The sequence below is a fragment of the Notamacropus eugenii genome, chromosome 2, assembly GCF_028372415.1.
Source record: "Notamacropus eugenii isolate mMacEug1 chromosome 2, mMacEug1.pri_v2, whole genome shotgun sequence".
Taxonomy (NCBI): domain Eukaryota; kingdom Metazoa; phylum Chordata; class Mammalia; order Diprotodontia; family Macropodidae; genus Notamacropus; species Notamacropus eugenii.
The window spans coordinates 332,294,558-332,307,043 of NC_092873.1; the positions used below are offsets into that span (position 1 = coordinate 332,294,558).

At 38.1% G+C, this 12,486-nt stretch overlaps 1 protein-coding gene across 2 annotated transcripts in view; it reads right to left on the minus strand.

Moving 5' to 3' along the window:
* LOC140528060 (ATP-binding cassette sub-family A member 9-like) overlaps positions 1-12,486 on the minus strand; it is a 129,673-nt gene that overhangs the window by 60,690 nt on the left and 56,497 nt on the right. For both annotated transcript variants that reach the window (XM_072645527.1, XM_072645528.1), the window contains exons 20-22: positions 3,918-4,084; positions 2,949-3,082; positions 1,592-1,729 (exon numbers count right to left, since the gene is read on the minus strand). In XM_072645527.1, coding sequence (XP_072501628.1) covers positions 1,592-1,729; positions 2,949-3,082; positions 3,918-4,084 — 439 coding nt within the window. The remainder of the gene's footprint in view (positions 1-1,591; positions 1,730-2,948; positions 3,083-3,917; positions 4,085-12,486) is intronic.

Consider the following 12,486-nt stretch of genomic DNA (forward strand, 5'->3'; position numbering starts at 1 on the left):
GGGGTTAAAAGAAGCCCAAGAGATAAAGCCACAGGAAAAAAATAATTCACATCCAGAGCAGGCTTGGCTACAAGAATAGCCAGACAGGGAAAGGAAATGGAATAAGCATTTATTAAGTGTTTACTGTCTATCAGGCATTGTGCAAAATACCTTGCCATTTGATCCTCACAACAGCCCTAGGAGGTTGGTGCTATTATTATCACAATTTTGCAGCTAAGGAATCTGAGGCAAACAGTAGTTAGGTAATCTGACTTGGGTCATATAGCAAATAAGTGTTCTGAGATTTGATTTGAACTCAGATCTCCCTAATTCCAGGCCCAGAACTCTATTTACTGCACCTTATGGCTAAAATTGGTATGTACAAGGTAGTAAAAGAGCCTGTCTCAAAAAAAAAATAGAAATAACTGTTATTTTGCAACAACTAACAGCAGAAAACTCTCAATAAGAAGAATGAAAAAGATACAACACAAGAAACATCAGAATTCTTTTGTGTTGATTAAAAAAATAGAAAAATTGATCAGTGGAACAAATTAGATGTATAAGACTCGGAAGCAATTAATCACTTGGTAAACCCAAGGACACCAACTACTAGCATAGAGACTCTATTTAACAGAAACTACTGGGGAAACTAGAAAATAGACTGTCAGAAATTAGAGTTAGGCTAAAATCATATCATATTCTACAATAAACTTCTAACTGATATGTGATCAGACATTTGAGGCTATATCATAAATTTAAAAAGACGATATAACTTTCACAACTAGGAATAGGGAAAAAATTCTTGACCAGAACCAGACTATGGAAATGATCACACAAGATAAAATGGATAATTGTGATTACATAAAATTAAAAGCTTTGTACAAATACAATTAAAGTAGTTGTAAATAAAAGGAAGAAAATAGTCAAGTAGTAAAAGTAAATCTTTTCATTAAATTCTTCTGATAAAAGCCTAATATCAAAGATATAATATATATTTATATGTGCATATATATGTATGTATACACATTGACTCAACTAGACAAGAACAAGAGTGATTCCCCAGTAGATAAGAAAGCTACCAAAAATCATCTCCCCTTCTCCCACCAAAAAAGCACTCCCACTCACTAATCATAACAGAAATGCTAATTAAAACACTATTAGTTTCCCCTGCACACCCATCAGATTGGCAAAGATGATGAAGAAAAATAAATAACAGTTGTTGAAGGGGTAACAACCACACATTCACTGTTATTGGACCTATACTACTGTCCAACTACTGTGGAAAGTAATTTGGAACTAGGCTCCAAAACTCATTTAACTGTACATTAACTTTTTGGTAATGTGGTTTCTGTGGACAATTCTCATTTCTGAGTTGGTAGGATATGAGATTGGGAATGAAGTCATCAACAGAAGGTTAAGTTGTGCTCAAATGCAATCGATTTAATAATAAAGGAAAAAAAGAAAAACTCTTAGCAAGAGTTCTTTTTTTAAAAAGTTGGTACAAAAATATTTTGATTCCTAAAGGGTTAAGTTTCTGTTAGCTGGAAAATTCTCTTCTACAGTTACATTTCTTAGCAATAGCGGCTAAACAAGTTCTTACTATTATACTTACCTGAGGAAATATGCCTCTCTCAGTTTGAATCTGCTTTGAGGAATCAAACATTTTAAGTAGTCCATTACTAATGATGTCCACAAGTACAGGAAAGCAATTCAATCTCTTGGTGTTACATGCAACTGAAAACTCATAATCCTTAGGGAAAATAAATGAAAGGTCAATATCACTGGAAAGAAAATGCAATCAATTAGTTGCTTATGACTAAAAATAGTGTTGCCTTTTTCTTTTTTCATTCTACATTTGAATGAAAAATCTAGTTCAGTTCAAGTCTGGAAAGTTAAGTAAATTCTATAATACCTGAGATAGGTTTAATAAATTAGCAGTTTACAACAATATATTTAACTAATGCTGATTACTAACATGTGGATAATTTATGCCTATGGTTATAGACATAAAGTGTATCATAAAAGTCAAAAGGGTGAAGAATGCCTATCGTCAAAAGTATGCTATGCATTGGGATGACCACTTGTCAGGTATATTAAAGTCAGTATCAGCTTACCATTTCCTTCTCTAGCTCATTTTTCAGATGAGGAAACTGAGGCAAACAGAATTCAGCAACTTACTCTGGGTCACATAGCTGGCAAGTGTCTGAAACCACATTTGAACTCAGGAAGAGTTTTCCTGACTTCAAGCCCAGCACTTTATCCACTGTGCCACCAGTTGCTCAGCTTATGAAGGTCAATTTATGAAGGGTTTAGAAATGCCAAGAAAAACATTTATTTATCTTTGAGGTAATAATATGTTGGAGTTGTTTTTTTTTTTTTACTTTTTTTGTTTGGATATCTTTTTTTCTTTATTTGTATATGATGAGGTGTATGTGGTGAGGTGAAATGGGCAACCCTGTGCATTAGAAAATCTCTTTGGTACTAACGTGGAAGAAGGGTTGAAATGAACACATACTTGAGACAGGGAGACTAGGAGAAGAATGAAATAGTTTAGGTGAGATGTGATAAGAGCACATATTAGAGTGGGAGAAGAACATATATGTGAAAAATATTATGAAGGGAGAAATAACATTTGACAACAGATTTATGGGGCTAGGGCAAGTGAGGCATTGAAAATGATGCCAAACTGGGCACAAGATTAAAAAAAAATCTGATCTTATCCCCTAGTTATCAAGAATAACTAACCAAACTAAGACCAAATAGCTCTGTTCCTCAGAGAGGGTATTTGAAGTCTCTTCAGCAGCATACTAGTATCCTGGGGTCTCTGTCTCCCCTTCCTCACCTCCCAACTAAGGGTTCTATTTGTTGCAGGAACAGTCAATGGTGCCTCTCTTATTTGTAAAAAATTCTGTTTCCCTCTCTGGATAATGCTAACTCATTGACAACTAGTAACCTGGAGACTGACATACCTTTTTAGTACCTGATACGATGATGGCTCCATTGTACGATGGATCATCTGTGCCATTTTTATTTCCAAAATCCCTTACGTCCAGAAGTAGGTTCTGGAACTTCAAAGAATGTATAAAATCTTCAATGTCTGACCCTAATAAATCATAAATAAAAAGAAAACATCATGAAAATATCAAAATAAAAATTTGAAAATGTTATCTTTATGCCCACTTCATGCTCTATTATGTTTTATTAGATGTTTTATATTTATGGCAACAAGAATGACATTAAAAAAATGAAGAGTCTCTTTACAATTGTGAGGACCAGGCTAGTTTATTTAAAATATTTGCGACCCTTAAAATTTACTTGTGCAAATAACTCAGTGCATATGAATGTGACAGACATTGTAGAAGTGAAACATGATTTTTTTCCACATAAATGTATCCAGAACTTTCTGATTTAAGGTGTTTGGATACTGAGTGTAAAAACCCTCTCATTTCTCATGATCTAGTTTTTGAGTGATGAAACTCAATTTTAGATGATTCCTTAATAAGAAAATTTTTCTTTTTTTGCTTAAATCATCTCTACCTTCTCCTTATAATTACTTGCAAGGATTAACTGATTTGTCAAAATGTCTTTCCTAAACAAATCTCCCTTGCAATTATAATTTCACACAATTTAATTTACCTTCTTGTGTTTACAGTCTTCCTTCTTCCATGGGGGCTCATTCCCTCAAAAAATTCCAAAAACGAATACAGTGTGTGTGTGTGTGTGTGTGTGTGTGTGTGTGTGTGTGTGTGTGTATGTAGGGTTTTAGGACAGTATATATACATACATATACATATATATATATAAAGTATTAGCATGCAAATGTGTTCATAGGCCTTTTCTAAGTTTCTGGGCATATTTAGAACATGGTTACTTCATGCTCTTAGCAATGATAAATAAAAAAATAAATTTAAGGGTAAATTTTAGCCCAATTTCTTTACCTGTGTTATTGATGATCAATAAGCTGGTGAGTGGATTTTGTGGATTTTGTCCAGGAGAGAGAAAATATGCTTTAGGTGAAAGTCCCCAAGCAGTCTCTTGATGAAGTATTTTATACATTATCGCTTCAAAAAGGTAAGGTATCAAAGCCATTCCAAACAGCAGTAATCTAAATAGGAGGAAAAGTAACAATATGGCATATAGTCAGTTTTTTCTTCTTTGTAGAAAAAAGAAGGGGGGCGGAGCCAAGATGGCGGAGTAGAAAGATGCACATACACGTAGCTCCGAACCCACAACCCACAGAACGGCTAGAGGCGACCAACTCACGGTGAATTCTGCACCCAGAGGCCACAGAATATTGGAGCGAGGGAGATTTCTGTTCCGGAGAGACCTGCAAACCTCTCGCGGGGGGTCCTTCACACTGCGGACTGGGCGCCGGGACTGAGGCAGAGGGCAGCCCTGCAGCGGCCAGCGACACCGTGAAGAAAAGATCCGAGAGGGCTATGGGGACAGGATCTCCAGCGGCCACGTGGGTCCCTCCACCCACAGAGGGACCTGCAAAGCACTCGCAAAAGGTCCGTCGCGCTGCAGAAGCGGAGCCCAGCCCAGACCTGCAGCAGCCGCGGCTCCGAGAGGTACAGATCCGAGCAGGCTTCAGGGACGGGATGTCCAGTGGCGGCACAAGCCCCTCCACCCACAGGTGATGGGGGTCGGTGAGAGAGTCTCTTTGGTGGGTCGAGAGGGGAGTGGGGTGCCCCCATGGCTCACCCCGCCCCCCCCGGGAGATAGAAGCTGAGAGGTGGCTGCAGACAGGGGCTCCCCAAGCGGGCAGGAGCTTGGATCCATTGTGGAAGGTCTGTGTATAAACCCCCTGAGGGAACTGAGCCTGAGAGGCGGCCCTGCCCCGACCTGACCACCTGAACTTAATTCTCACACTGAATAGCAGCCCTGCCCCCGCCAAAAGCCCTAAGGCGGGAAGCAGAATTTGAATCTCAGTCCCCAAACGCTGGCTGGGAGGACCAGGAGGCGAGGTGGGTGTGAGGAGAATATTCAGAGGTCAAGTCACTGGCTGGGGAGAATGCCCAGAAAAGGGAAAAGAAATAAAACCATTGAAGGCTACTTTCTTGGAGAACAGACATTTCCTCCCTTCCTTTCTGATGAGGAAGAACAATGCTTACCATCAGGCAAAGACACAGAAATCAAGGATTCTGTGTCCCAGCCCACCCAATGGGCTCAGGCCATGGAAGAGCTCAAAAAGAATTTTGAAAATCAAGTTAGAGAGGTGGAGGAAAAGCTGGGAAGAGAAATGAGAGGGATGAAAGAGAAGCATGAAAAGCAGATCAGCTCCCTGCTAAAGGAGAACCAAAAAAATGTTGAAGAAATTAACACCTTGAAAATTAGCCTAACTCAATTGGCAAAAGAGGTTCAAAAAGCCAATGAGGAGAAGAATGCTTTCAAAAGCAGAATTAGTCAAATGGAAAAGGAGATTCAAAAGCTCACTGAAGAAAATAGTTCTTTAATAACTAGAATGGCACAGATGGACGCTAAGGACTTTGTGAGAAAGACAGATATCACAGAACATAGCGAGAAGATTGGAAAAATGGAAGATAATGTGAAATATCTTATTGGAAAAACAACTGACCTGGAAAATAGATTCAGGAGAGACAATGTAAAAATTCTGGGACTACCTGAAAACCATGATCAAAAGAAGAGCCTAGACATCATCTTCCATGAAATTATCAAGGAAAACTGCCCTGAGATTCTAGAACCAGACGGCAAAATAAATATTCAAGGAATCCACAGAGCACTGACTGAAAGAGATCCAAAAAGAGAAACTCCTAGGAACATTGTGGCCAAATTCTAGAATTCCCAGGTGAAAGAGAAAATATTAAGCAGCTAGAAAGAAACAATTCAAGTATTGTGGAAATACAATCAGGATAGCACAAGACCTAGCACCCTCTACATTAAGGGATCAAAGGGAATGGAATAGGATATTCCAGAAGTCAAAGGAAGTAGGACTAAAACCAAGAATCACCTACCCAGCAAAACTGAGTATAATACTTCAGGAGAAAAAATGGTCTTTCAATGAAATAGAGGATTTTCAAATTTTCTTGATGAAAAGACCAGAGCTGAAAAGAAAATTTGACTTTCAAACACAAGAATGAAGAGAACCATGAAAAGGTGAACAGCAAAGAGAAGTCATAAGGGACTTACTGAAGTTGAACTGTTTACATTCCTACATGGAAAGACAATATTTGTAACTCTTGAAACATTTCAGTATCTGGGTACTGGGTGGGAGTACACACACACACATGCACACACGCACACATACATAGAGGCAGAGTGCACAGAGTGAATTGAAGAGGATGGGATCATATCTTTAAAAAAAATGAAATCAAGCAGTGAGAGAGAAATATATTGGGAGGAGAAAGGGAGAAATGGAATGGGGCAAATTATCTCTTATAAAAGAGGCAAGCAAAAGACTTATTAGTGGAGGGATAAAGAGGGGAGGCAAGAGAAAAACATGAGGTCTACTCTCATCACATTCCACTAAAGGAAAGAATAAAATGCACACTCATTTTGATAGGAAAACCTATCTCACAATACAGGAGAGTGGGGTACAAGGGCACAAGCAGGGTGGGGGGGAGAATAGAGGGGAGGGCATGGGGAGGAGAATGCAATCCAAGGTCGACACTCATGGGGAGGGAAAGGATCATAAGAGAATAGAAGTAATGGGGGACAGGATAGGATGGAGGGAAATATAGTTAGTCCTATACAACACAACTAGTATGGAAATCATTTGCAAAACTACACAGATTTGGCCTATATTGAATTGCTTGTCTTTCAAGGGGAGGGGGTGGAGAGGGAGGGAGCTAAAGAAGTTGGAACTCAAAGTGTTAGGATCAACTGTAATGTTCTTACCACTAGGAAATAAGAAATACAGGTTAAGGGGTAAAGAAAGCTATCTGGCCCTACAGGACAAAAGAGAAGATGGAGACAAGGGCAGAGAGGGAGGATAGAAGAGAGAGCAGATTGGTCACAGGGGCAATTAGAATGCTTGAGTTTGGGGGGGGAGGGGATAAAAGGGGAGAAAATTTATAACCCAAAATTTTGTGAAAATAAATGTTAAAAGTTAAATTAAAAAAAAAAAATCTTACTAACCTAGATGGCCCACAGAAAAGGTTCAAGGCTATATCCTAATGTATCTTACTGCCATTTTCCCCTACAACAGGGGTGAGGAACCTGCCACCTTGAGGCCACATGTGGCCCTCTAGGTCCTCAAGTGAGGTCCTTTGACTGAATCCTAGAGGGCAACGTATGGACTAGATTCTGCAGGTTCCCCACTTCCGCCCTCCTATAAAGAATCTACAAAGGATACCCCACCAATTTTTTTTAAAACAGAGAAAACATATCTTAAAGTATAAAGAACTCAACCTCAGCCTTAACAGAAACCCAGACCTGAATAAACAACTGATATAAAGCAGAAAACAAATACATAAAAGTTTTTATAACACTTGATCACCAAAGACTTTCACCTTATATAAACTTTCCACAAAATTATTAATTTATTTTCCCCAAATTTATTAATTTATTTATTTTCAGTTTTCAACAATCACTTCCATAAATTCCAAATTTTCTGCCTCCTTTCTCCCCTCTCCCTCCTCAAGATGACATGCAATCTTATATGGGTTCTACACATACATTCCTATTAAACACATTTTCACATTAATCATGTTGCATAGAAGAATTAAAATAAATGGGAGAAACCATGAGAAAAAAAAAAAGAAAAAAGAAATGTGTACTATATCAATCCTGCTATAAATATATATATGCAGGTACAGCATAGTGTCTTCCCTACCCCACCCCCAGTAGATTATAAAGTGCATGACAAATTAATTCACCAATTTTCCTATGATATGGAGAAGAAGAGAAGTATAGTTTCCTTGGTTTACTCATTCAAAATATAAGGTTAAATTAAAATTTGAATATGTACTCAAAGAAGAGAAGGAGGCACCATGGAATGATGCAAAGCAACCTTGATGTGTAGGCAAACAACCTAGATTCACATCTTGGCTCCACTATTTATCGAGTATACGGTCATAAACAAATCATTTAATTTTCCTATAACTATGTTTACTTACGTCTAAACTAAAAATTGAACTAGATGGCCTCTAAGACATCTTCCAGTTCTAAATCTATATTCTTTTCAAATCCTCATATTCAAAACATACAAATATATAAAAAATTACTACTTCATATTTCATAAGCCCAGTAGGCCAGAGAGGCTGACAAAGCTGTCAACTTCCAGGAGTCCTGCAGCAACAATGACTTTTCACTGTTTCTCATACTCTCCAGAGAATCCAGTCAGCTCCTGATGAATTTTTTTTCTGGATTGTCATATAACTAATTGACTAAGCAAGAAGTGTCTTGTCATAGTGAATAGATATTTGGAATTGGAGTCAGAAACACCTGAATATTGAATTCTACTGTGCAACCCTAAGCAAGTCACTTGTTACTGTATAATCCATTAATCATATTAATGCTAATTGTTATTATGATTATTATTCATCAATTAGCTTATTTCTCGATATTTCTCATTTATGGCATCTTCCCATACCTCAGCAAGGGCAGACAAGTCAACAAGCCTATTTTAAGAGTAGAAGTCAAGGAAGTGCTCATGAGTATTCATAATGGTATCCAAATATATTTCAGAGGTTATTTTTTCCTTCACCACAAAAGCAGCCAATTTGCCTCTTAAGTATGGCAATCAGAGTTCCCTTCACGCATAATTCTCTATACCAGGTGTGATTCATGCTGTAGGTGATTATTGGATCAGAAAAATAGATCATCAGTCCTCACTGGTATCTGCCTCTATAGTGAATCTGGTTTCCATGGGAGAAGATTGTACAGAAAGGATTGAAAGAAGAGTAAAGGATTTGAGGCAGATAAAAAGAAAGAAACTATGTGTGTATGTGTGTTTGTGATTTAGAGGAGTTTGGACTAGTGAAGAAAGCAAGATATTTAAATTCAAAAAACTAAATTTGCAGAGCCCAGCACAGAGTGCAGCCCAGCTCAGTGTGGTACGGCAGGGACAGGACCCAGAACAGGCTTCAGGGAGCCACCAGCAGCAGCAGTTCCCAGATTGTTCAAACCACAAATGCTACAGACAGCTTCAAAGGTCAGTGGGGGGCTCCTTCACTCAGGAGAGGGGAGCACAGTCTGGACGTCCAGCAGCAGCCACTGCAGCTTCAGTTTTCATTTTTGGAGCCCTCCACCTAGAACCCCTGGGGGAATTGAGCTGCTGATCTGCATCTCAGCCCTGAATTTGGCCCTGGGGTGAGGAGCACTGGTGTGGTAGAGCTGGAGGCAGTTGAGGTGAGAGAATTCTAATTGCAGATTCTGGCCAGAAAAGTTCTTGGTTACTGCCAGACCACTGTGCATGCTAGGAGAGGAGTAAACTCTCCCTTGATTGTGCCACCTTGGAGAAACTGAGAACTTTCAGGTCCCCAGAATATACCGTCCTCTTGACAAAGGACTCAAAAGTCAAGTAATTGGCTAGGGAAATGCCCCCAAAAGAGAAAAAATAAGACTATAGAAGGCTACTTTCTTGGTAAATGGGTATTTTCTTCCATCCTTTCAGATAAGGAAGAACAATGAAATAGTTCTTTGAAAATTAGAATGAAGTAGATGGAAGCTAATAACTTTTTGAGAAACCAAGAAATTACAAAACAAAACCAAAAGAGTGAAAAAATAAAAGACAATGTGAAATATCTCACTGGAAACACAATTGACCTGGAAAATAGATCCCAAAGAGACAATTTAAAAATTATGGGACAACCTGAAAGCCATTATCAAAAAAGAGTCTAGACATCATCTTTCATGAAATTAACAAGGAAAACTGCCCTGATATTCTAAAAGCAGAGGGCAAAACAAATATTGAAAGAATCCACCAATCATCTCCTGAAAGAGATCAGAAAAGAGAAACTCTTAAGAATATTTTAGCCAAATTCCAGAGTTCCAGGTCAAGGAGAAAATATTGCAGGCAGCTAGAAAGAAACAATTCGAGTGTTGTGGAAATACAATCAGGATAACACAGGATCTGGCAGCTTCTACATTAAGGGACTGAAGGACTTGAAATGATATTCCCGAAGTAAAAGGAACTAGGATTAAAACCAAGAATCACCTATCCAGCATAACGGAGCATAATACTTCAGGAGAAAAAATGGTCATTCAACGATATAGAGGACTTTCAAGTATTCTTGATGAAAAGACCAGAACTGAATAGAAAATTTGACTTTAAAACATAAGAATCGAAAGAAGCATGGAAAGGTAAACAGGGAAGAGAAATCATAAAGGACTTTCTTAAATTGAACTGTTACATTCCTACATGGAAAGATAATATTTGTAACTCTTGAGACTTTTCTCAATATTTAGATAGTTGGAGGGATTATAAACATACACACACACACACACACACACATACACACACAAAGACAGACAGCATAGAGTGAGTGGAATAAGAAGGGATGATATCTAAAAAAATGAAATTAAGGTGTGAGAGAGGAATATATTGGGAGGAGAAAGAGAGAAATGGAATGGGGCAAATTATCACTTATAAAAGAGGCAAGAGAAAACTTTTTCCATAGAGGAGAAAATGGAGGAGGTGACAGGGGAAAAGTGAAGCTTACTCTCTTCACATTTGGCTCAAGGAGAGAATAGCATGCTCACTAAATTTGGTATGAAAATCTATCTTACACTACAGGAAAGTAGGGGAGAAGGGGACAAGTGGGGCAAGGGGGATAATAGACAGAAGGGCAAATGGGAGAAGGGAGTAATTAGAAGTAAATACTTTTTGGGAGGGACAAGGTCAAAAGCGAGAATAGAATAAATGGGGGCAGGATAGGATGGAGGGAAATATAGTTAATCTTACACAACATGACTATTATGGAAATCTTTTGCAAAACTACACATATGTAGCCTATATTGAATTACTTGCCTTCTCAGTGGTGATGCGTGGAGAGAGAAGAAGGGAGAGAAGTTGGAATTCAAAGTATTAGGAACGAATATTGAGAATTGTTTTTTAATACAACTGGGAAATAAGAAATACTGGTAATGGGGTATAGAAATCTATCTTGCTCTACAAGAAAAGAGAGAAAATGGGGACAGCAGAAGGGAGGAGTGTGATAGAAGGGAGGACAGATTGGGGGAAGGGTTACTCAGAATGCAAGGTGTTATGGGTTAGGGGGAGGAGAGAGATGGGGAGAAAATTTGGAACTCAAAATTTTGTGGAAATGAATGTTGAAAACTAGAAATAAATAAATAAATAAACATTAGAAAATAATTTGCAGAAGATGGAGGACAAATTGGAAGAGAACAATCTCTGTGTCCTGATAAAGGCACAGAATCTTTAGAGTTCTCTGGAAGATGACTGAATAAAGGGAAGGATCTAGGAAAACTAAGGAGGATAGAAAATAAGTAAGGAATATTAAAAAGGATCAAGGAGGACTCAAGAGGAAAATAAGAAGAAAAAAATGTAGCTGGCAAGAGTAGACAAAGCAGAAAGAAAGACTTAAGTTGAACCATTGGAGAGGTCAGCAAATTGCTGGAGTTTATTGGTAGGTGGGGTAAGTTGATGATAGAAAAGGCTATTAAGTGGAACTAACTGGCTGTTGGCAGCTGTGTGTAGAGTATATAGACTGCCAAGGTTGGTTAGGAAGACTCATTTTTGCATGTTCAAATCTGGCCTCTGATACTTACTAGCTGATTGAATTTGGGCAAGTCACTTAACCTTGGCTGCCTCAGTTTCCTTACCTATACAATGAACTGGAGAAAGAAATAGCATCTTTGCCAAGTATCTTTGCCAAGAAGACCCCTAAATGGGGTCATAAAGAGTTGGACACAACTGAAATGATGGAATGACAAAAATTAGCTCTCACATTTTAACCAAGTGCTTAAAGAAGTGTGAATACTCACAAGTAGTTAAACCAGAAAAATAAAAATGGGCTGAAAATTTAACCTTAGACAGTAGAGAACATTGGGCAGTGACCAGTATTGGAGTTGTAATGTTTGAATTGTTATTATAGCCTTATGATAGTAGTCTAAATCTACGCCACTCCACAGCTCAGTTTGTTAGGGACATTAAAGAATTTCTGAAGGAAACAGAAGTTAGTTTTCAATAGGAAAAAAGGATCTGCAGTGGAGACTACTCTTGTTAGGAAGTTAGATAGTGGAAGTATGATAAAAAGGCACGAGAAGGAAAAAGACTGTGTTGTACTTAAAGCTCAAAAACAGATTTAAGGCTCTTCCTGAGGAATTTGGAGCTGAATGTTCTGACAAAAAAGATAGCTACTTATTTTCCAAAGAATAACAGGGATTGAAACTATCAGGCCATACAATGAGGTTCAGCAAAAGAAGAAAAGAGAAATCTATCTAAGATGGTGATATAAAAACTTTCAATAAGATCAGGGATGAAACAAGGATGTCAATTATCAACATTGCTGTCAATATCATACTCGAAATGTTAACTTTAGCAATAAGAGAACAAAAAGAAATTGAAGGAATTAGAAGAAG